The following is a 15,878-nucleotide window of genomic DNA, read 5'->3' as shown; positions in this document are numbered from 1 at the left end:
TTAACAAATCCATTAAATCTCATCAGATTAGCTTTATGGCCACTAAAAGGGAGCTCACCTTCCTCATGTCTGATTTTAAGAGATACCTTACGCACCACCGTTTGGCAATCCTGTGTGAAAGAGCTGTAGACTCACAACACAGACCTCACACTCCCCTTGTTCTCAGAGATGCTCTACCAAGGTATAACAAGGGTGCAAATATTCCGCAAGGCTGTAGATCCTCAAACAGAAGCTCTTGCCCCGTGTTCTGGGGACAAACCCTGCCCTCCCTGGGACCCTTCAGCTCTCAGGTAGGAGCTCCTACCCCAGGGTCTGACCCCAAACCCTCTGGAAACTCGCACAGGCTTTTTGCCAAGCCCCCAGACAGACAGCGGGTGCCCAAAATAAAAGTCTCCCCATCCTTACCAGAGACCCAGCGCCCCGGACAGGGGCAGATTCAGCTCCCACCATATCCTGGAGACATCTCAAGTCTCTGGGACCGTCCCCAGCCGACCCTTGTTCCCTCAATCACCTCATAGTGTTGGCCACAGAGCTGCCCTAGGTATCGACCCAGTTGTTATTTCCTTGGGAGCCACTTTGGATTTGCCTTGTGGTTCTGTCTTCTTTCTTTTTATTTGGAACACGTATGGCTTTTGCAATAAGCCCCATTGCAATATTTCTGTTTTGCATCAAATTTTGATTTGCATCTCTAACAAAAGGCTTTCAGAAAAGTCTTTTGTTATTGTTGATGAGGCAGATTTCAGCTTGCTGTTACCTAAAGCCATCTCCCTTGTCATGGCTTCAGGCAGAAACGAATCAGCCTTAATTTTCTTCATTTTAGGTTTTAATCCCTTGCAGTTGGATATACTTTTACATATAAAAATATAGATTTCTGTAATATATAATAAGTAATATGTATGTGTGCATTTTACACTTTATATAAATACATTTTAAAATATATATATATAAAAATATATATATATCCCTTTTTCCCCCCTGCTGCAGTTTTTATGGTTGTACTGAGTTTGCAGGATTGTACCTTGTCACACAGGCCCCCCGGGCAGAGTAAACGTCCATGAACTATCCACCCTCCCGGAAGGGCTGACCTGTGCTCTCCGCACTGAAAAGCAGCTCCTGCCTTTCTTGGTGTGTCCTCCCTGGCCCAGTGCTTTTTCTTTTTTAACCCCAAATAATTTTTCAAAGCAGCCTCCTGGCTGGGAGTGCTGAGTGCTGGCCTTCGTGAGGGCTGGCTGGGATGCAGAGACCCAGGCTTGACCCCATCTCTGGTCCTCAGGCCAAGCTGGGCCCATCTTTGGGTGAATTCATTTCAGGCTGAACTTTGTGTGAACCTGGGCCCGAGGGGAAGGGAACCCGACAGAGCAAGGCTGATGGAGGCAAGTTCTGAGCAAACCCATCAGCCTGAGTAAATATTGAACAAGTCCATGTGAAGGCTGGGGTTGAAATGGAGCTGTCAGACCAGTGTAAACTGAAAGGATAGGTGAGGCCTCTGAAGAGCAAGGAAACATTTTGTACACTCACTTCTGCAATTGTTCCTTCCACCCAAGCCCTTTGCCCCAGACCTCATTTCACCTGCCTGAGAGGCTAAAGCAACCCTGAAGCTGATCAGCGCTGAAATATCTGTGTTGTGGAAGTGTATGGCTGAGGGGCAGAGGGGTGAGCAAGGGGACGTCACCTTGGGGTGGCCCTTTCAGTGTAATAAGCCGGGATTGTTACAGTCGAGGTCAGACAAAACAGCAGATTGGAGGTCCGCAACTTAAATCCAGGTGACCTGTGCAGCATCAATCCTGAAAAATAAATATATAGTATATTTGATACAAATACAAGTGAAATACATTGTCTATAAATATATATAATCCAAATAAACACATATATGCCCAGGTCCCAGGATGTAGCCTGACCATGCTGCTGGCGCTGTGGGGCAGGGGAAGTCCCTGAGGATGGGGAAGGTCCGTTGGGTGTGCAAGCTCTCCTGCTCAGCGGGATCTGAGGGCAGCTGTACTCACCCAGCGCTTCCCACGGCTGCAGGTCTTTTGGCCGGTTCTCCAGGGATTTTAGTGACACCTAAAAATGTGTTCATGTCAAAATGTTGAGGAAACTTAGCAGGCTTGAAAATCCCCCCTGGTTTACCTGATTTAGGGTGTATCAACCCCCTTGGCAATGTTAGTGTGTAAGCAGGTGCATGGGCACCTTGCTGCCTTGGGGCCGCTCGCAGAAGATGGATCAAACTCTGTTTTAGTTCTGACTCACTCGCTGTGTGATGAAAACATCTCATCCTCATCCTGCTCTGGTTTTGCTGAGAGCTGGGGAAGGTGTGGCCCCTGACTAATTTTTATGTGTGAAACAAGTTTGGAGAAACCCAGAAGGCTTCCTCCCCTCTCCTCCTTCATTTCAAGGCATCAAAGGCTTTTAGGGGCTGGCAATAGCCCATCCCGGCCACAGTACAGTCACTGAGAGGGAGGTTTTGTCCCCAGAGAGAGACCCCCAGGAACGCTTCACACCTTCAGTGCAAAGAGGCTCCAGGAGCAGAGTTAATAGCAGCCAGCAAAGTGGAGTTGAAAGTAAGGAAGTCTTCAGGGTATTATTATTATTATTTTTTAATAGAATGTCCTCTTCTGAGATCAAAAGGGCCTCACATTGTGAGAACAAATGCTTTAGGGAGAAGAGAAACATTTCACACCAAGGGGTAAGGAACAGATGGCCCTGGCGTAGCTGCCACACCAGGCCGGAATGCCGGGTGTGCTCCTCAGGTCTCTGCTCTGGGAGCAGAGCCAGATGAGAGGGACTCTGGGCATCCCTTCCCCATCCCCTCCTCCCACAGAGGGACAACAGCTCCAACACGGAGACTGCCATTAATAATTTAGATGGTTACGTTTCTTTAACTGGGAATTTCCCCTTCCTTTGGGATATTAAAAGAATAAATCTCCATTAAGACGTGGCTTTGTGTGTGAGTGTACAGAGAGACTTGGCTAATTTTCCTGCTCATGAAAAATGCAATACCAGGGACCCACGGACAGACACACATGGAGATATGGGAATATATCACATTATAAATAGCCACGTCGTTGCGTATCATTTATACAAAACAAAGGAGTGTGTGTAGACCTCATATTTGTGATAAAGCTTGATTATGGTGATAGGGCTAAGTCTCAGTAGAGACTTCTGCATGCAGGTCTGCAGAGACTCGTGTGTGCCTCTCTCTGGGTAGTCTACGCCGATGTACTGTGGGAAGGAGTGTGCATTCGTGTCCCGTATGGATCCATAGGTACCTGTGCGGGTGCTGAAGTACCAGTGCCCGCTCTTTATCTGCTTCTGTAGCTGTGGGGCAGACACGGGTGTCCCTCACCACCCCACAGGAGCATCTGTTACCAGCCAAGGGACCCCCAGCCGCGGGTGTCCTGGCGTGGCCTTTCCAGCCGGCTCCTGCTTCACAGCAGTGGGTTTTGGGCTCTTGAGACAAAAGGGAGCGTGAGAAACTTGGAGGGAGAGCAGGGAGGGGGGAAAGATTAGCTGTGTGCGGTGCTTGTTGTTAGAGAAACAGGGCTTGGCAGCGAGGGGGGCAAAGGGAATGGGGGGGGGAGCCCCGAGGGGGTTACATATGTAAGGGTGCATCGGCACCGTCTCTGCGGAGTCTTCCGGAGAGTCCCTTTGAGTTTCAAATGGGAGCTGGGAGCCTTTGTTGTGCCCGACACACTGACACATCAGTACCCTCCTTTTTGTCCCGGCCTTTCCGCTCTCCCCCGGCTCTTACGGGACCGGCCGGCCCGGCGCTGCCCGCCCCACCTGGGAGGGAGCGGGGCTCCGGCCCCTTCCCAGGCGGCGTAGGAGCAGAGCAGGGCTCAGAGACAGAACCGGGGGCGAAAATCGCCTCGGTGGAAACCCACGAGTTTTCTGAAGCACAACGCCCTGTTCCGATGAGGCAGCTTAAACCGCGCAGGTTCAACAAAACCTTCAACCGCATTGGTTCAACGAATAGATTAAACCAAGCTGACTCACACCCAACAGGTTATAAAGTCAATCTGGCTGCCTGTGCTTTTTTCTTTTTTTCTCTCCCGATGTTTTGCAAACTGCTAGTGTAACAAAATCCTCTTTTCACCTTTCCCCCCCGGTTTTTTTTTTTCCTTATCGCTGAGCTAATTGGACACTCAAAAACCTTTTCTTTCGAGCAAGAGAGGTGTATTAGATGGGGGAAGATTGTATCGCCGGGAAAGAGCGATGCTCTGTCGCCCAGGGACCTCCAGATGAGCCGGGCTGGGGCCGAGCGGGCGCTGCGGGGCAGGGTGCCGGGGCCCGGCTGCGGTTGCAGCAGGTACTTTTCTCATTCCTCGCCCCACTCACGCCCCCACCGAAAACGTTTGCAAATTTGACGAAGCCAGAACAATAGTTTCTCCTGGCAGCCCCTCTGTTTACTTGTTTAGAAATCCCAGAGGCGTTTCGAGGTAAAAAGGTCAGAGCTATACCCGGGCTCGCTGCCTCCTCCGTCCCCGCCCGGCCCCCGTCCTGGCTCTGCCCCGCCGCGCAGCGCTGCCGGTACCCGTGGCGGGCTGAGGGCTCCCTCCCTCCGCGAACCGGGCTCGTGTGTCACTGGTACTGCGGAAAACACCTTTTCAGGGGTCGCCTTGGGAACCTGAAGGGAGGAAACCAAATTGACGCTTCGTTTTGGTTTTGAGTTGGATCAGCCTCGCAGAACTGTTCCGTATAGATGAGAAATTCGCTTTGCCCCCACCCCGGACCCCAAGTCCGTTCCAGTTAATGTTGCTGCTTCGGTAATGCAGATCTGCTTCCGTGCCGGGATGCTTACACTGAGAACGATGACGATTTTCTGTTCTCATCAGGCCTCCTTGCACTGTGAAATAAGTCCACGTGGGGAGCGCCGCGTTTCTCTCCGGTCCCGTCTGGGTGAATTGCTCTGAACGCTCCCGAAGCGGAGGCGAGCGCCGGGCCCGATCCTGCCGATGCCAACGGAGGTGCCGTGGGGTACCCGCAGGAAGCAGGATCGGGCATTTTGTTTGGGAGCTTTGGCAGCACCCGCAGCCCTTTTCCTTCCTACTCCTCCTCCTCCCTCCGAGCCTGGGCTCCCCCCGTCCCGTGTCGCGCATTTCCCTGGACGGGAGAGATTTCCATTTGGCTTAAAGTCGAGAGGACTTGCATGTGGAAAAAGTAAACTTTATTAGACTGAGGTAGTTTCATTTCGAGATACAGAGCACGGGGAAGGGAGTGGAAGGGAAATGGGAGATTCCGATTAAGAAACCGCTAGTTTTTCTCGATGACGTTTTTCCCTTTAAAACAATCTTTAACAAAAGTTGCCGTGGTTTTTAGTTCGTCCTACCCTAAAGTTTCTCCTGAGGAAGGGAAACAATTTAGCCATGTTTAAATAGTGTTTTTATCGGACTCCGATAAGCCTGAGAGGGTGGGGGTACAAGGAACCGTGCTACTTCGCTCCAAGACTTCAGGATTTGAGACATACAATAAATAGCAGCCAGTGCATCAGTGCCTGGGGGAACCAAGCTCCGCGGCCCCCCCGCAGCCTTGTTCCCTTCCACCTTCACACCTCCTACGACAATGACCGTTGCCCAAAGTACCCCGAGGTCAGCCTTCGCCTCATCGCGTTTTCTCTGCTAGCACAACCCTCCCGCCCCCAGGATCAGTAACAGTCATGGTCGCAGAGCGTGTAGAAAACCCTGTAAAGCTGTAATAGTGCAAAATGGTAACAGAGGAGTTGCATTTTTTGCTTGGTGTTTGGGTCTTTGCAGAGGCCTTTAGCATCTTGGGCGCCTCAGATCTCATTCCAAAATATACATACAGTAAATAAAAGGGAAACAAAAAAATACGCCAAACGTTTTTACAACCTCGTGGGGAGGAAAAATACATCAAACGTCGGATTCTTGCAGGCAAAAGTCGTTGTGCACATTTTTAAAACGGGAGAAAACTAAATTCGTTTTAAAGTTTCTGTAGTTGAAAGTGCAGTTCCTATAGGGGAGGGAGAAGGGAGAGGGGAGAAACGTCCCTGAGACAAACGCCTATTGCTAAGGATATACGAGGACACGGCTGCTCCTTTGGAGTCCAGTGTTTTACAGAGGGTCTATAAATTAAGAGAGAGAAATGCAAGCGGGAGAGGTGGTGTCACACGTGTGGAGATGGCCGGAGCCAAAGGGACTGCTCGGAAGGCAGTGTGCCCTTGCTTCCACGCGTGTGTGCGGACGGGGCTGTGCGTGGGAGGTGCGTGTGTGTCTGTTGGGGTCTGCAGGGAGCAGCGGCCCCTCGAGGGCAGCCCCGGGCCGATCCCTGTGCCCCTGCGGGGATGCGTTTCAGGAAGACACCGAGCTGGGGGAGGCCTCAGGTGAGGTGCAGTTGGACTGATCCGAGGCTTCACTCGCTTCCTTGGCAGACCTGGAGGCAGCAGCCGGGGCGAGACCTTCCTTTTCCCTCTTTTTCTGCTTCATCCGTCTGTTCTGGAACCAGATTTTGACCTGGGTTTCGTTGAGCTCCAAGGTAGCGGCGATCTCCACCCGCCGGGCCCGGGTGAGGTACTTGTTAAAGTGAAACTCCTTCTCCAGCTCCGTCAGCTGCTTGGTGGTGAAGTTGGTGCGGATGGTGTTGGGCTGGCCCAGCAGTCCGTACTCCGACACTTTAGCTGTTAACGAGCAAACACCAACAAGGCAGGAGCAGCCAGAGTAATTCCCTCGCTGGGACGGGGGGGCTGTGGGTGCGGGCTTTCCACATCCCCCCTCTCCCCTCCTCTCGGGGGCATTTGGTCCCTCCACCGCCCGGAGCTTCGTGCTCCCTCCCGGATTCTCAGCTACCCCTGGCTTCCCAGCCCAGGGGTACAACCTGGAGGGACAGACCACCCCGGGCTCTGCAGAGCTGTCCCCATCCCTCTCAACCATTCCCTCCAGCTCCCTGCAAACTGCCATGAGACTTGAACGTGTGTGGGAAGGAGTGGAAAGGGAGGGCGAGGGTGATGATGGGGGAGGAGGAGGGAAGACTGTGATTTAAGGAAGATTGTGGAGAAGGAAGTTGAACAATAGGGGAGATGGAAGCCACGACTGTGGGAGAAGCAGGAAGCCCGGAGTGTTTCCTATTCCGAGCTGGGCTTAAATCGCATTGGGCCTGCGGGAAACTGAGCTCAGGGACCCTCCATCAGATGTGTCTGGAAAATCTCTAGCTGGCTTTGCCTCAGCGCTGAACTGGTGTTCAAAAAAAAAAAAAAACCAACAAAAAAACCCAAAAAAACCAACCAAAAAACCCAAAGCAAATCAAATCCCCTGGAAGATGAGCCCAGTTAACTTGGGTACAAACCCCGGGGAAGGCAAGGTTTCCTTGCAGGGCTGGGGAACTGCCCCCCGCCTCCCCCCTCCCCCGGATGGGGACCCTCCTCGCCCAGCTCTGCGCTCCCCAAACTCACCTGTCTTGGGCGGGTTCCTCTTCACTTTCATCCAGTCGAAGGTCTGCGTGGAGCTGGCGTTGGGGCACTGCTCGGGGGGGCACGCAGGGTCTTTGTCCTCATTTAAAGAAGACGAGAGGTTGCTGTAAACGCCAGGCAAGTAGCTGGGCTGCTCCTGCCCGTAAAGGTGTTGTTGCTGGTACTGCCCAGCGGCCGCCACCGCCCCGCAGTAGCTCTCTGCTAAGGAGCTGAGGTTGGATCCCGCGTTGGCGGAGTACCCGGCCGCTTGGAAGTACACACCGTCCGCGTCCTGCTGGCCGAGGTAGAGCTGGTGGTGCCCGTAGCCGGGGCTGCAGGTTTGGGCTGGGTACCCGGCGGCTGGGGCAGCGCCCGCGGAGGGGACGGGGCGGCCGGAGGAGGGAGGGTGGTAGCCGGGGCTCTGCTGGGGGAGATGGGCGGCCGCGGCCGCGCTCCCTCCCACGCCAAAGCGCCCGTCTCCGTTAAAAGTGTCACTGGCGGGGCTACCTGAGCAAGAGGGGAAGGAAGGGGAGCTTTGCTCTAAATGGTGGTAGGCGCCCGTCCCACGGTTACAAATTGCATACTCTAAGAAGGAGTTCATCCTAGTATTGTCCATCTGCCACTGATGGAGGAGGGTCAGCCTGTTTTGGGGGGGATTCCGCCTGCCCTACAACCTTTAGATAGTATGTCAAAGCTGTAAAACTTCCTTCCATGCATCGCTGGCCCTCGAACCCCGCAGCCTTCGGCGGGGCCGGGGTGGGGGCAGGGGGAGGCGGCCACGTGGTCCGCCCCCAGCCCAATGAGCGAGGGGCTCCTGAAGTTTGTCACATCTCTGAGCTCATCCATCAAGGGCCTGACATTTGCATGACAAAGGGGTTTCAATCAAACCCTGCCCATCAATCTGATAACAACACGAATACGTCAAAATCTTTCCTCAAAGACTTTAAAAGAGAGGAGGGAGGTGGGGTGCAGGGAGGTGGGGTGCAGGGAGGTGGAGGGGAAGAATTAGAATGATCCACGACTGTTTTAAGTGCTAAAAAGGCCCCCAAGTTATGCCATTAGCCAATCTCAGCAGAACTTCCTCTTGCCCCAACTTAAAAAGAAGGTTTTCCCCAACCCTAGCTCCACGCGAGAAAAAGAAAGACAGAGGGAAAAGACGTAGGGAGGTCTGACTACTCTGTCCCCCTAAGCACAAAAGGATGCTCTTTTCTTCGTTTCGAAACTTTTCCCTAGAAAGTGGCTTGAACGCGTTTGGCGTTTTCTAGGCTGAGGAGTCTAAGAAAAGCTCCTAAGAAAAATACGCTCCATGTGTTTTAATTTTGCCACACCGGCTTTGTGTCTAGGGCCAGTGAGGGTAAAAGCAAAGTAATTAAATCAATATTCTAATGAGCCGATGAAATAAAGTTAGGAAGACAGAATGTCTTTTGTTGGAGAAATACCATGCCCAGCTTAGCAATTAGAGGAATGGAACTAAAAATGATCCATGTGTCTATCTACGTACCTTCCTACCCATCCATTCGCCCATGCACCTACACATTTACTACTGAAAACAGGAAATGTTTTAAGGGCTTTAACCAATTCTGGAACATTAAGATCTGCTTTTCCATGGCAAACCCGGTTTGATCTTGCCCCGAATCTGTTATCAGCCTGGAGCTTTCCCCTAGCAGTGTCAAGCTGCTGAGTAGGTGGAAAGAGGCTGACTTCACGCCGGCCACTCCACTGCTCAGAGAATGGAAACATAGGTAGGCAACATTTATTTACTTGTTAGCAGAAGGGAAACAAGAGCACCCAACAATATGACGCCCACAGTCATTTGTTACTTGTCAGGATATTTACTGGTTATTCAGCCTCTAAGAAGAACCAGGAGGGTTCTTCACACACACACACACCCCCCCCCCCAGGCCAAAAGTTCACTTTGAAAGGCATAAACACATCCTTTAGATGGTAGGTTTGGCTGATGCAACACGTTGGGGTAACATTTGTTAAGAAACTGCAACACAGGCAGCAATGGCATCAACCTTCCTCCCTCCTTTAAACCCCCCGGAGAGAAAACGTGAGTTTTAGCCAATTACAACTCTCGTCCTTCAATAAAAAGAATAAGGAGGAAACTATTTCCAGAGCTGCGTGCCTATTTATTCATTTATTCTGCCGACTTTGCTGATGCTGAGATATTCAAGAAGAAAATCTTTCAGGTTACAAATGTTCTCTGAAACTCACTACCTCCATTTTTGCATAAAACAACTCAAAGTGATTATAAAGATTCAAAGCAACTCTCATGTCATCCCCCTTGCAAGAGAAATCGGTTTCTAATTTGATTCCAGGAGTGCTTTTTATATTATGTTGCACTCGCGTTTAAATGAATGTATTATATTTAAACGATGCTTACAATAGATGATTTATGGGTGTAAAATGAAAAAAGAAAAGGATAGATGTTTATTTCATCCTTGAATCAATTGTTTCGTATTGTCTGATAATTTTCCACCGTGATCTCACTCTACTGTTACATTAAGGGGATGCTTTATGTCATTAAAATACAGCTGTCTTCTGGAGTTTCAGAATTAGCTCCAAGAGAGCTCACTGCTGCAGAGTTATGGAGGGAAAAGTTTTGCTATAGAACTCTCAGCGAAGGCTAAACCAACGTTTAGACCTGAGGCAGTTCTGCGGTGAAAGCAGAGTTTCTTTGGTAGATGGAAAAATCAGATAGGACGGGGTCAAAATTTTAGCCACGAAATGCAGCAAACATCCCGACCCGAGCAGGGGGTGAAATGTCGTCCTGGGGTTCCTGAGAGCCACTCCAACCCCGGCTTTTGGGGGAAAGTGAAGAGACTGGTAAGATGAGGGTGTGAAAGCGAAGACAGAGCCGAGGAGTGGATGTGCGGAGCTGAGATCACTTTGCCAAAGGCTTTTTTTATCCTTCTGTGGAGGTAGACCGCGAAAGATGGGGTGTTGGAGCCGGTTTCCTCCCAGAGAGGAGCCGCTGCCTTCCCGCTCCTCTCCCTGTCCCCCGGGCACTGCGGGGCCGCTCGCCATCTGCTCCTCTCCGCAGCCTCCTCAGGCCCCTCACGTCTTACCTGCTGTGGGAGCCCGGGCAGCAAAACACCGGGCAGATTTCGGGACGGAAGGGGCTGGGTTCCCACCCCCTGCCCGGGGTCGGCATCCCCCCTCCAGGGGCTTTCCCGGGCGCCCCTTCCCAGAGCTTGCCAGGCTGACGGTCCCGGGCGGGGAGAATGGAGTAGCTGCGCTTCAGCCTACGCTGCCCTCCCGCTCCGGCTTACTTCCCCGAAGTGACATGGTTTTCCCCAAAATGCATGGCTTGTAGCGGCTGCGCGGTATTTTCGAAAGCCATAGCGTCAACGTGCATGCAGGCACACTGGGAATCGCTTGGGAGTCTCTTTCCCAATTTTCCTGCCTAGCCCCCTGCCCTGGATCCGATATCAAATTACTGCTGTTATTATTATTGGTTTTAATTCCCCCTGTGGAGAAGGTGAGAGACCCAGTTTTGGTACAGACCTTCATAACCTGCAGGAGAAAGAAATATCAGAGGCCGGGCGAGCCTAATTCTGTCACTTACACATTTGTTTCTTTGAAACCTCCTCTATGGGGAGTTGAGAGAGGGAAGGTGATCAAAGAAAAGGTGTAGGTGGAGATTCTCAAATTATGAGAGCTCTGTCCTACACCACCACCCCAAATAGTTACTTAGCCTTTCATTATATTTATTACTTGATTTTCACTTATGTATTGAGGGAGACAGTCATTATTCCTACCCTCTAAAACACAGACGGCACCGTTTGGGGGATGCTGCTGTCTTTCACTCAACAGGATTAAAATAAGGTATCTGGAGATGGATGAGGATAGAGGGTGAGCAGGGAATTTATAGTTCTTTGATTCCTGGGAGAAGAAACTCTGCTGTCCAGGACCAGGGTCGGCTGGTCCATGGGAGGCTGAGGAAATCACTTCCTTGCCTGCTGGTCCAGGTTTCTCGCACAGCACAGAGTGTGCAGCGCTCCGCACAGAGCTGCTTTTCCCACTCCCCGACAGCTGATGCGGGCCTTAAAGCACTTCGGGAGCTACCGCCCCTAAACCCCGGGCTTTAGTTGATGAGCAGATAAGAAATGAGGAGGTCAGCAGCAGCATAGCAACGTTTCTTCCGCGGAGCTCTTCGTGGCAGGGAACCTCTCATGCCACCGAAGGCATCCCATGCCCTTGGCCCCTCCATCCACCCCGAGGTAGAGGGACGCGGTGTGACAAAACCTGGGGCAGCTCATCGGCTCGTTGTCCCGGGGTGGAAACACACCCACACCCCCTCACTCCTAAATTAGCAAGATGGGGCTTTTGGTCCCCTAGGGAAAACCTTTTGTTCCAGCTCGATGAAGACATCTTATTAAAAAAAAACCTTTTCTTGGGAGCACTTTCTCCCTTTTAGCGGCATAACGCGGCTCCACGAAACTGGGGGCTGCAGCAACCTGGGGCGGGGGGCAGATGGAGGGATTTCACCCTTCCCTAAGAGACTGTTGGTTTGCTTTCAAACAACTCTCCTGACATGGAGGACAGGGCCCTTCTGAAGGTGGTTTGTGGGAACAGCTCTTGTAAGAAATCTTTACCCGAGGAGTTTTCTGTGCAGGCGACACAAAAGGAATGAGGCATTTCCAAAGGCTCCGGAGTGCTCAGTCTTCAGATGCTTCGTTTTGGAGTTAAATATAACTCTCTGCGGAGAAAGTTTGTGTTGTGCGTAAGAAATGTCACTTCTGGCTCCTGGCGGGCTGATTTATAAGGAGCACTGCTGACGCTGGGGGTGCGTGTTTGGCTGCGGACTTCGTTATCACCAAAAAGGACTTGTCCCTAGAAATTGTCAGAGAAATTTATAGCCCCGGCATGTGTCTTGGTTAGATCATAGCTTGCTAAGCTATATTTGGGGCTAAAAACTGAAGAGGGAAAATAAATTAATATATGGAAAAAATGCTTCGGAGTTTGGGATAGAAATGCAGAAGGAATCCTCTTCATGAGTTACAAGCACCGGGCTATCTCCGAGCTGCAGAATAAATACGAGACAATTAAGATAAGATATAATAATTCTTATCTGCCGCTCTCGGGAGCAGGGCGGGCGCAGCGGCGGGGACCAGCCGGCCCGTGGCCTCCCCGCGGGGGCCTGGTGGGGTGGGGACGGGCGCTGTGACCGGCTCCAGCACGATGGTCCTGAGGGTCCCTGAACGGGGACGGTCCCTGGACAGTGAAGGTCCACAGGTGGTCAGCATCCCCCGAAGGGGACAGGAACATTCTTAGCCAGGGAGAGGGACATGTTTTGTGTTCTCCGTCTCCTGACCAACACTTCTGAGTGGAAGATTTGGGTGAGAAATGCCTCTTTCGATATTTTTTTCCTTTTCAGGGTGGTACAGACCCCTCAAATCCCACCTCCTCCTGCGCCAAAAGATCAAACTCCTCTTCCGATGGCTCTGGGGAACCTGTCCTGTTTCCTTGTGCATCACATCGGCTATTTCTATGTGTTCCCCAAGGCAGAGGTGTGTCTGTAAGCCGGGTCGACTAGCTAATGAGGATCATTTAAGCCTTTCTACTCGGTGAGAGTAGAGAGGAGAGGTCTGTATCTGCTGCTCCTGTGTACAGCGGTGCTCTTTCTCGTAGCGGACAGACCCCATGGGCTCCTCATCCCGGCCGAGCCCCGCTCCAGGCGGTCCTTGCTTTCTTCCCCCAGGACGGCTCAGCGACCCCGAGGGACCCTTGCCTGGGCCCGGCTGGGTCGGGGCTCAGGGCCGGGGCTGAACCCGAGAGGTCCCAACCCCCCTCCCGCGTTTCATTCAGATCCAGCACCTGGCAGGCCCGGCGTGGGCCAGCTCCACCTAAACCCGCCCTTTAGTAAGCGCATGAATTTATTAACAGCAGTTTCATCAATGTTGCTAATATTAGTAGGTCAGCGTTATTAATATCAACCAGCGTTAGTTTAAACAGTATCCCGCTGGGGTTGAGAACTAGATTAACCTGCAGCGATTCTTAAGATAATTTTTCCGAACCCGGCACTCTATTTTCCCCTTCGATGTACATAAAGAGTTAAAAAATAACCGGCAAAACTGGGGTAGGTGTGGGCGGTGCCAGGATGGCGAGCGGAGGAAGGTGGTGGAGCATTAGGAGCATTCCTCAAGCTCTGGCCACAGAGGAATGGGATGCGTTTAAGTGCTGGAAAAGGATGCTACAGCTCAGCTGAGAAAACGGTCACTGCAGGGATATTCCCGGAAAGCCGGAGCCTGACACCGGCAGTTCAGGAGGAAGGTCGGGGTGATTCCCCAGGAGAAGTTAACTCTTTCCACCTCACACCCTAAAGGCTCAACTCCTGCCTCGTTGTCTCACCCGCGTTTCCTTCACAGAAGTTTTTCCGCCTTGAGCCTTCCCATGGCTCTAACGGGATGTTGGTTCAACATCTTCAGGCCTTCGAGTAGCTCTTTAGCAAACACATCCCCAGACTAGATCAGCACAAGACAAATATTACTTTAGCATCCCTCCAACACGTGTGAGCGTATCTCATTTGCATATTTCTAGGTTAATAATCGTGAGGCAATTGCCGTGTTTTGACAACGATCAAGAGCTGAATACGCTTAATATGCTTAATATATGCCCTCCAGTTGCACAGAACAGAAGGGCAGGGTTGCAAATATGCATTCCCCATTTGTTTGACATTTTGAAGAAGGTAAAGAATGGCTGAACTAATGGCGAAATCTTACAGTCATTCAATAATTTAGATTTTATTGAATATTCCCCTTCTTTCCTCCGACATTTCAGTCTTGCTAATTAGGACAAATAAGAAGGGGCCTGCTGTTAGCAAGGATAATAACTGGCGAGGTTCCATTTATTAAGTCACTTTCCGTGGGTGTAGAATTGATCTGTGGCTGTGACTGGCATGCTTTCTAGACCTGCAGCAACTTTGAGAAGTCATTATGATCTGCGGAAGGGCCCTTGTTAGAGATTCGTATCGATAAGGTGTCAGGATTTACGTTGGGGGGTTCGTGGGAACCCCTTCCCCGCCCCCGTCCCACCCCGGCGCTGCCTCCTCCGTGGGGCGGGGGGGGGGGAGGCCGCCCCCTCCCAGCCCCGTGGCAAGGGGGGACCCTACAGAGGACGATGTCCCTTCTTGTCCCCTCCCCTCCGCCTCTCTCTTCCCCTCCTCCCTTCCCCACGGAAAGGGCGTGTGTGTTTGTGGAAATCCGCTGCAAGATCGATTTGCGGAGAGATATATCTAGGTACACGTATTTTTAAGTTGAATAAGAAGCTCCCTTCTCTGGAGAGGCAAAGGAGATGTGCAGGTCCGTGATCCGAACCAGAAGGACGCGGAGCGGTCCCGGGGACCGGGCAGGGCTGAACCGCCCCCGCCGCAGCGAGCCCGGCTCTGCCGCCCCGGCCCGGGGCTGCCCGGCGGCGCTCGGGGCTCTTGGCGTGGGCCAGCCCCGACCATCTGATTCCCTGCTCCTGCCGTTCCCCAACAAGCCTGTATTCAGTCTTGCGAGGGGGAGGAGGCGAGAGGGGAAATATGTAAAGCACTGGAACAAATGGCGCTTTGATAGACAACGTCTGGCAGTGCCAACGCTGCCGCTGAGTATGTTCCAGAAGCTGGAGATATTAAATAAACTTAAAGATAATGAATAGCCTTCTGTGGTACTTGGGCTGTGCCTGGGTTTGCTTTCCCCCCGCATGGCTCTGGGACTTTCAGAGCGGAGAGGGACCGGTGAGAGAGGGCAGCGCGATGGGGCGGGGGTGATGACTCCCAGGCTAGGATGCGGAGGCAGCTCCACTGCAGGCAGAGCAAACCATGCACTAGGCGCTTCCTTTTATTTATGAGAAGGTGTTAAGTATTGTTCACTTGCATATTTTAATTGCAGTCTACTTCGATTTTCAATATAAACCTACTCCTTCCCGGAGTGAGATGCTAGCAGGTTTGAAACGTCTCTGCTCGTTTGGTAGGAAAAGATGCTGGCAATATTATTAAGAATAAAAAGGTAGCCGTAAAATCAACCCCCCTTTGTTACAGCGGGAAGAGATAATCCAGATCTGCGAACGGCAATTGTGAAAACATCTGTCGAGGGCTTGCTTTATTTCATTTTATTTCTTTTTACAGCCCGAACTAGAAAGCGAGCCCTGCTCTGATGCTCTTAATCCGAAATAAAATACCGGGCGACCACGCGGAAGTTTCTCGGACTCCACGCTTTCCCCGGGCCACGCCGGTGGGGGGGAAGGATGGCACAACCCAGGCAAATTCCAGGCACCGAGCAAACCAGACAACGGCCCAGCTCTCTGCGGGGGTGGGGGGGAAAGACGGCAGCCCCCCAGGGAGAACCCCCGAAGACCAGGGCCGGAGGAACCGGGCGGGCGGCCAGGGCTGCGCCTTCCCCTGCCCTAACCCTAAAGAAAGGGGCTGGTGGCAACGCGGCTTGGCATGGGTGGTCCGCCCCCCCCCGCGGGTCCCCTTCGCCATTTTTAG

At 52.0% G+C, this 15,878-nt stretch overlaps 1 protein-coding gene across 1 annotated transcript; it reads right to left on the bottom strand.

Annotated features, from left to right (window-relative positions):
* Nucleotides 1–6,305: 6,305 nt before the first annotated feature.
* On the bottom strand, nt 6,306–8,015 carry HOXB1 (homeobox B1). The gene is made up of 2 exons (XM_010585509.1): nt 7,403–8,015; nt 6,306–6,631 (listed from the first exon to the last, which is right to left on the bottom strand). Exons 1-2 carry the CDS (start codon nt 8,013–8,015, stop codon nt 6,306–6,308), a joined length of 939 nt encoding a protein of 312 aa, XP_010583811.1.
* Between the last annotated feature and the right edge of the window lie 7,863 nt (nt 8,016–15,878).

The sequence above is a fragment of the Haliaeetus leucocephalus genome, unplaced genomic scaffold (assembly GCF_000737465.1).
Source record: "Haliaeetus leucocephalus isolate CR32 unplaced genomic scaffold, Haliaeetus_leucocephalus-4.0 Scaffold110, whole genome shotgun sequence".
NCBI classification, from domain to species: domain Eukaryota; kingdom Metazoa; phylum Chordata; class Aves; order Accipitriformes; family Accipitridae; genus Haliaeetus; species Haliaeetus leucocephalus.
This window is presented reverse-complemented; position numbering and strand designations above follow the sequence as displayed.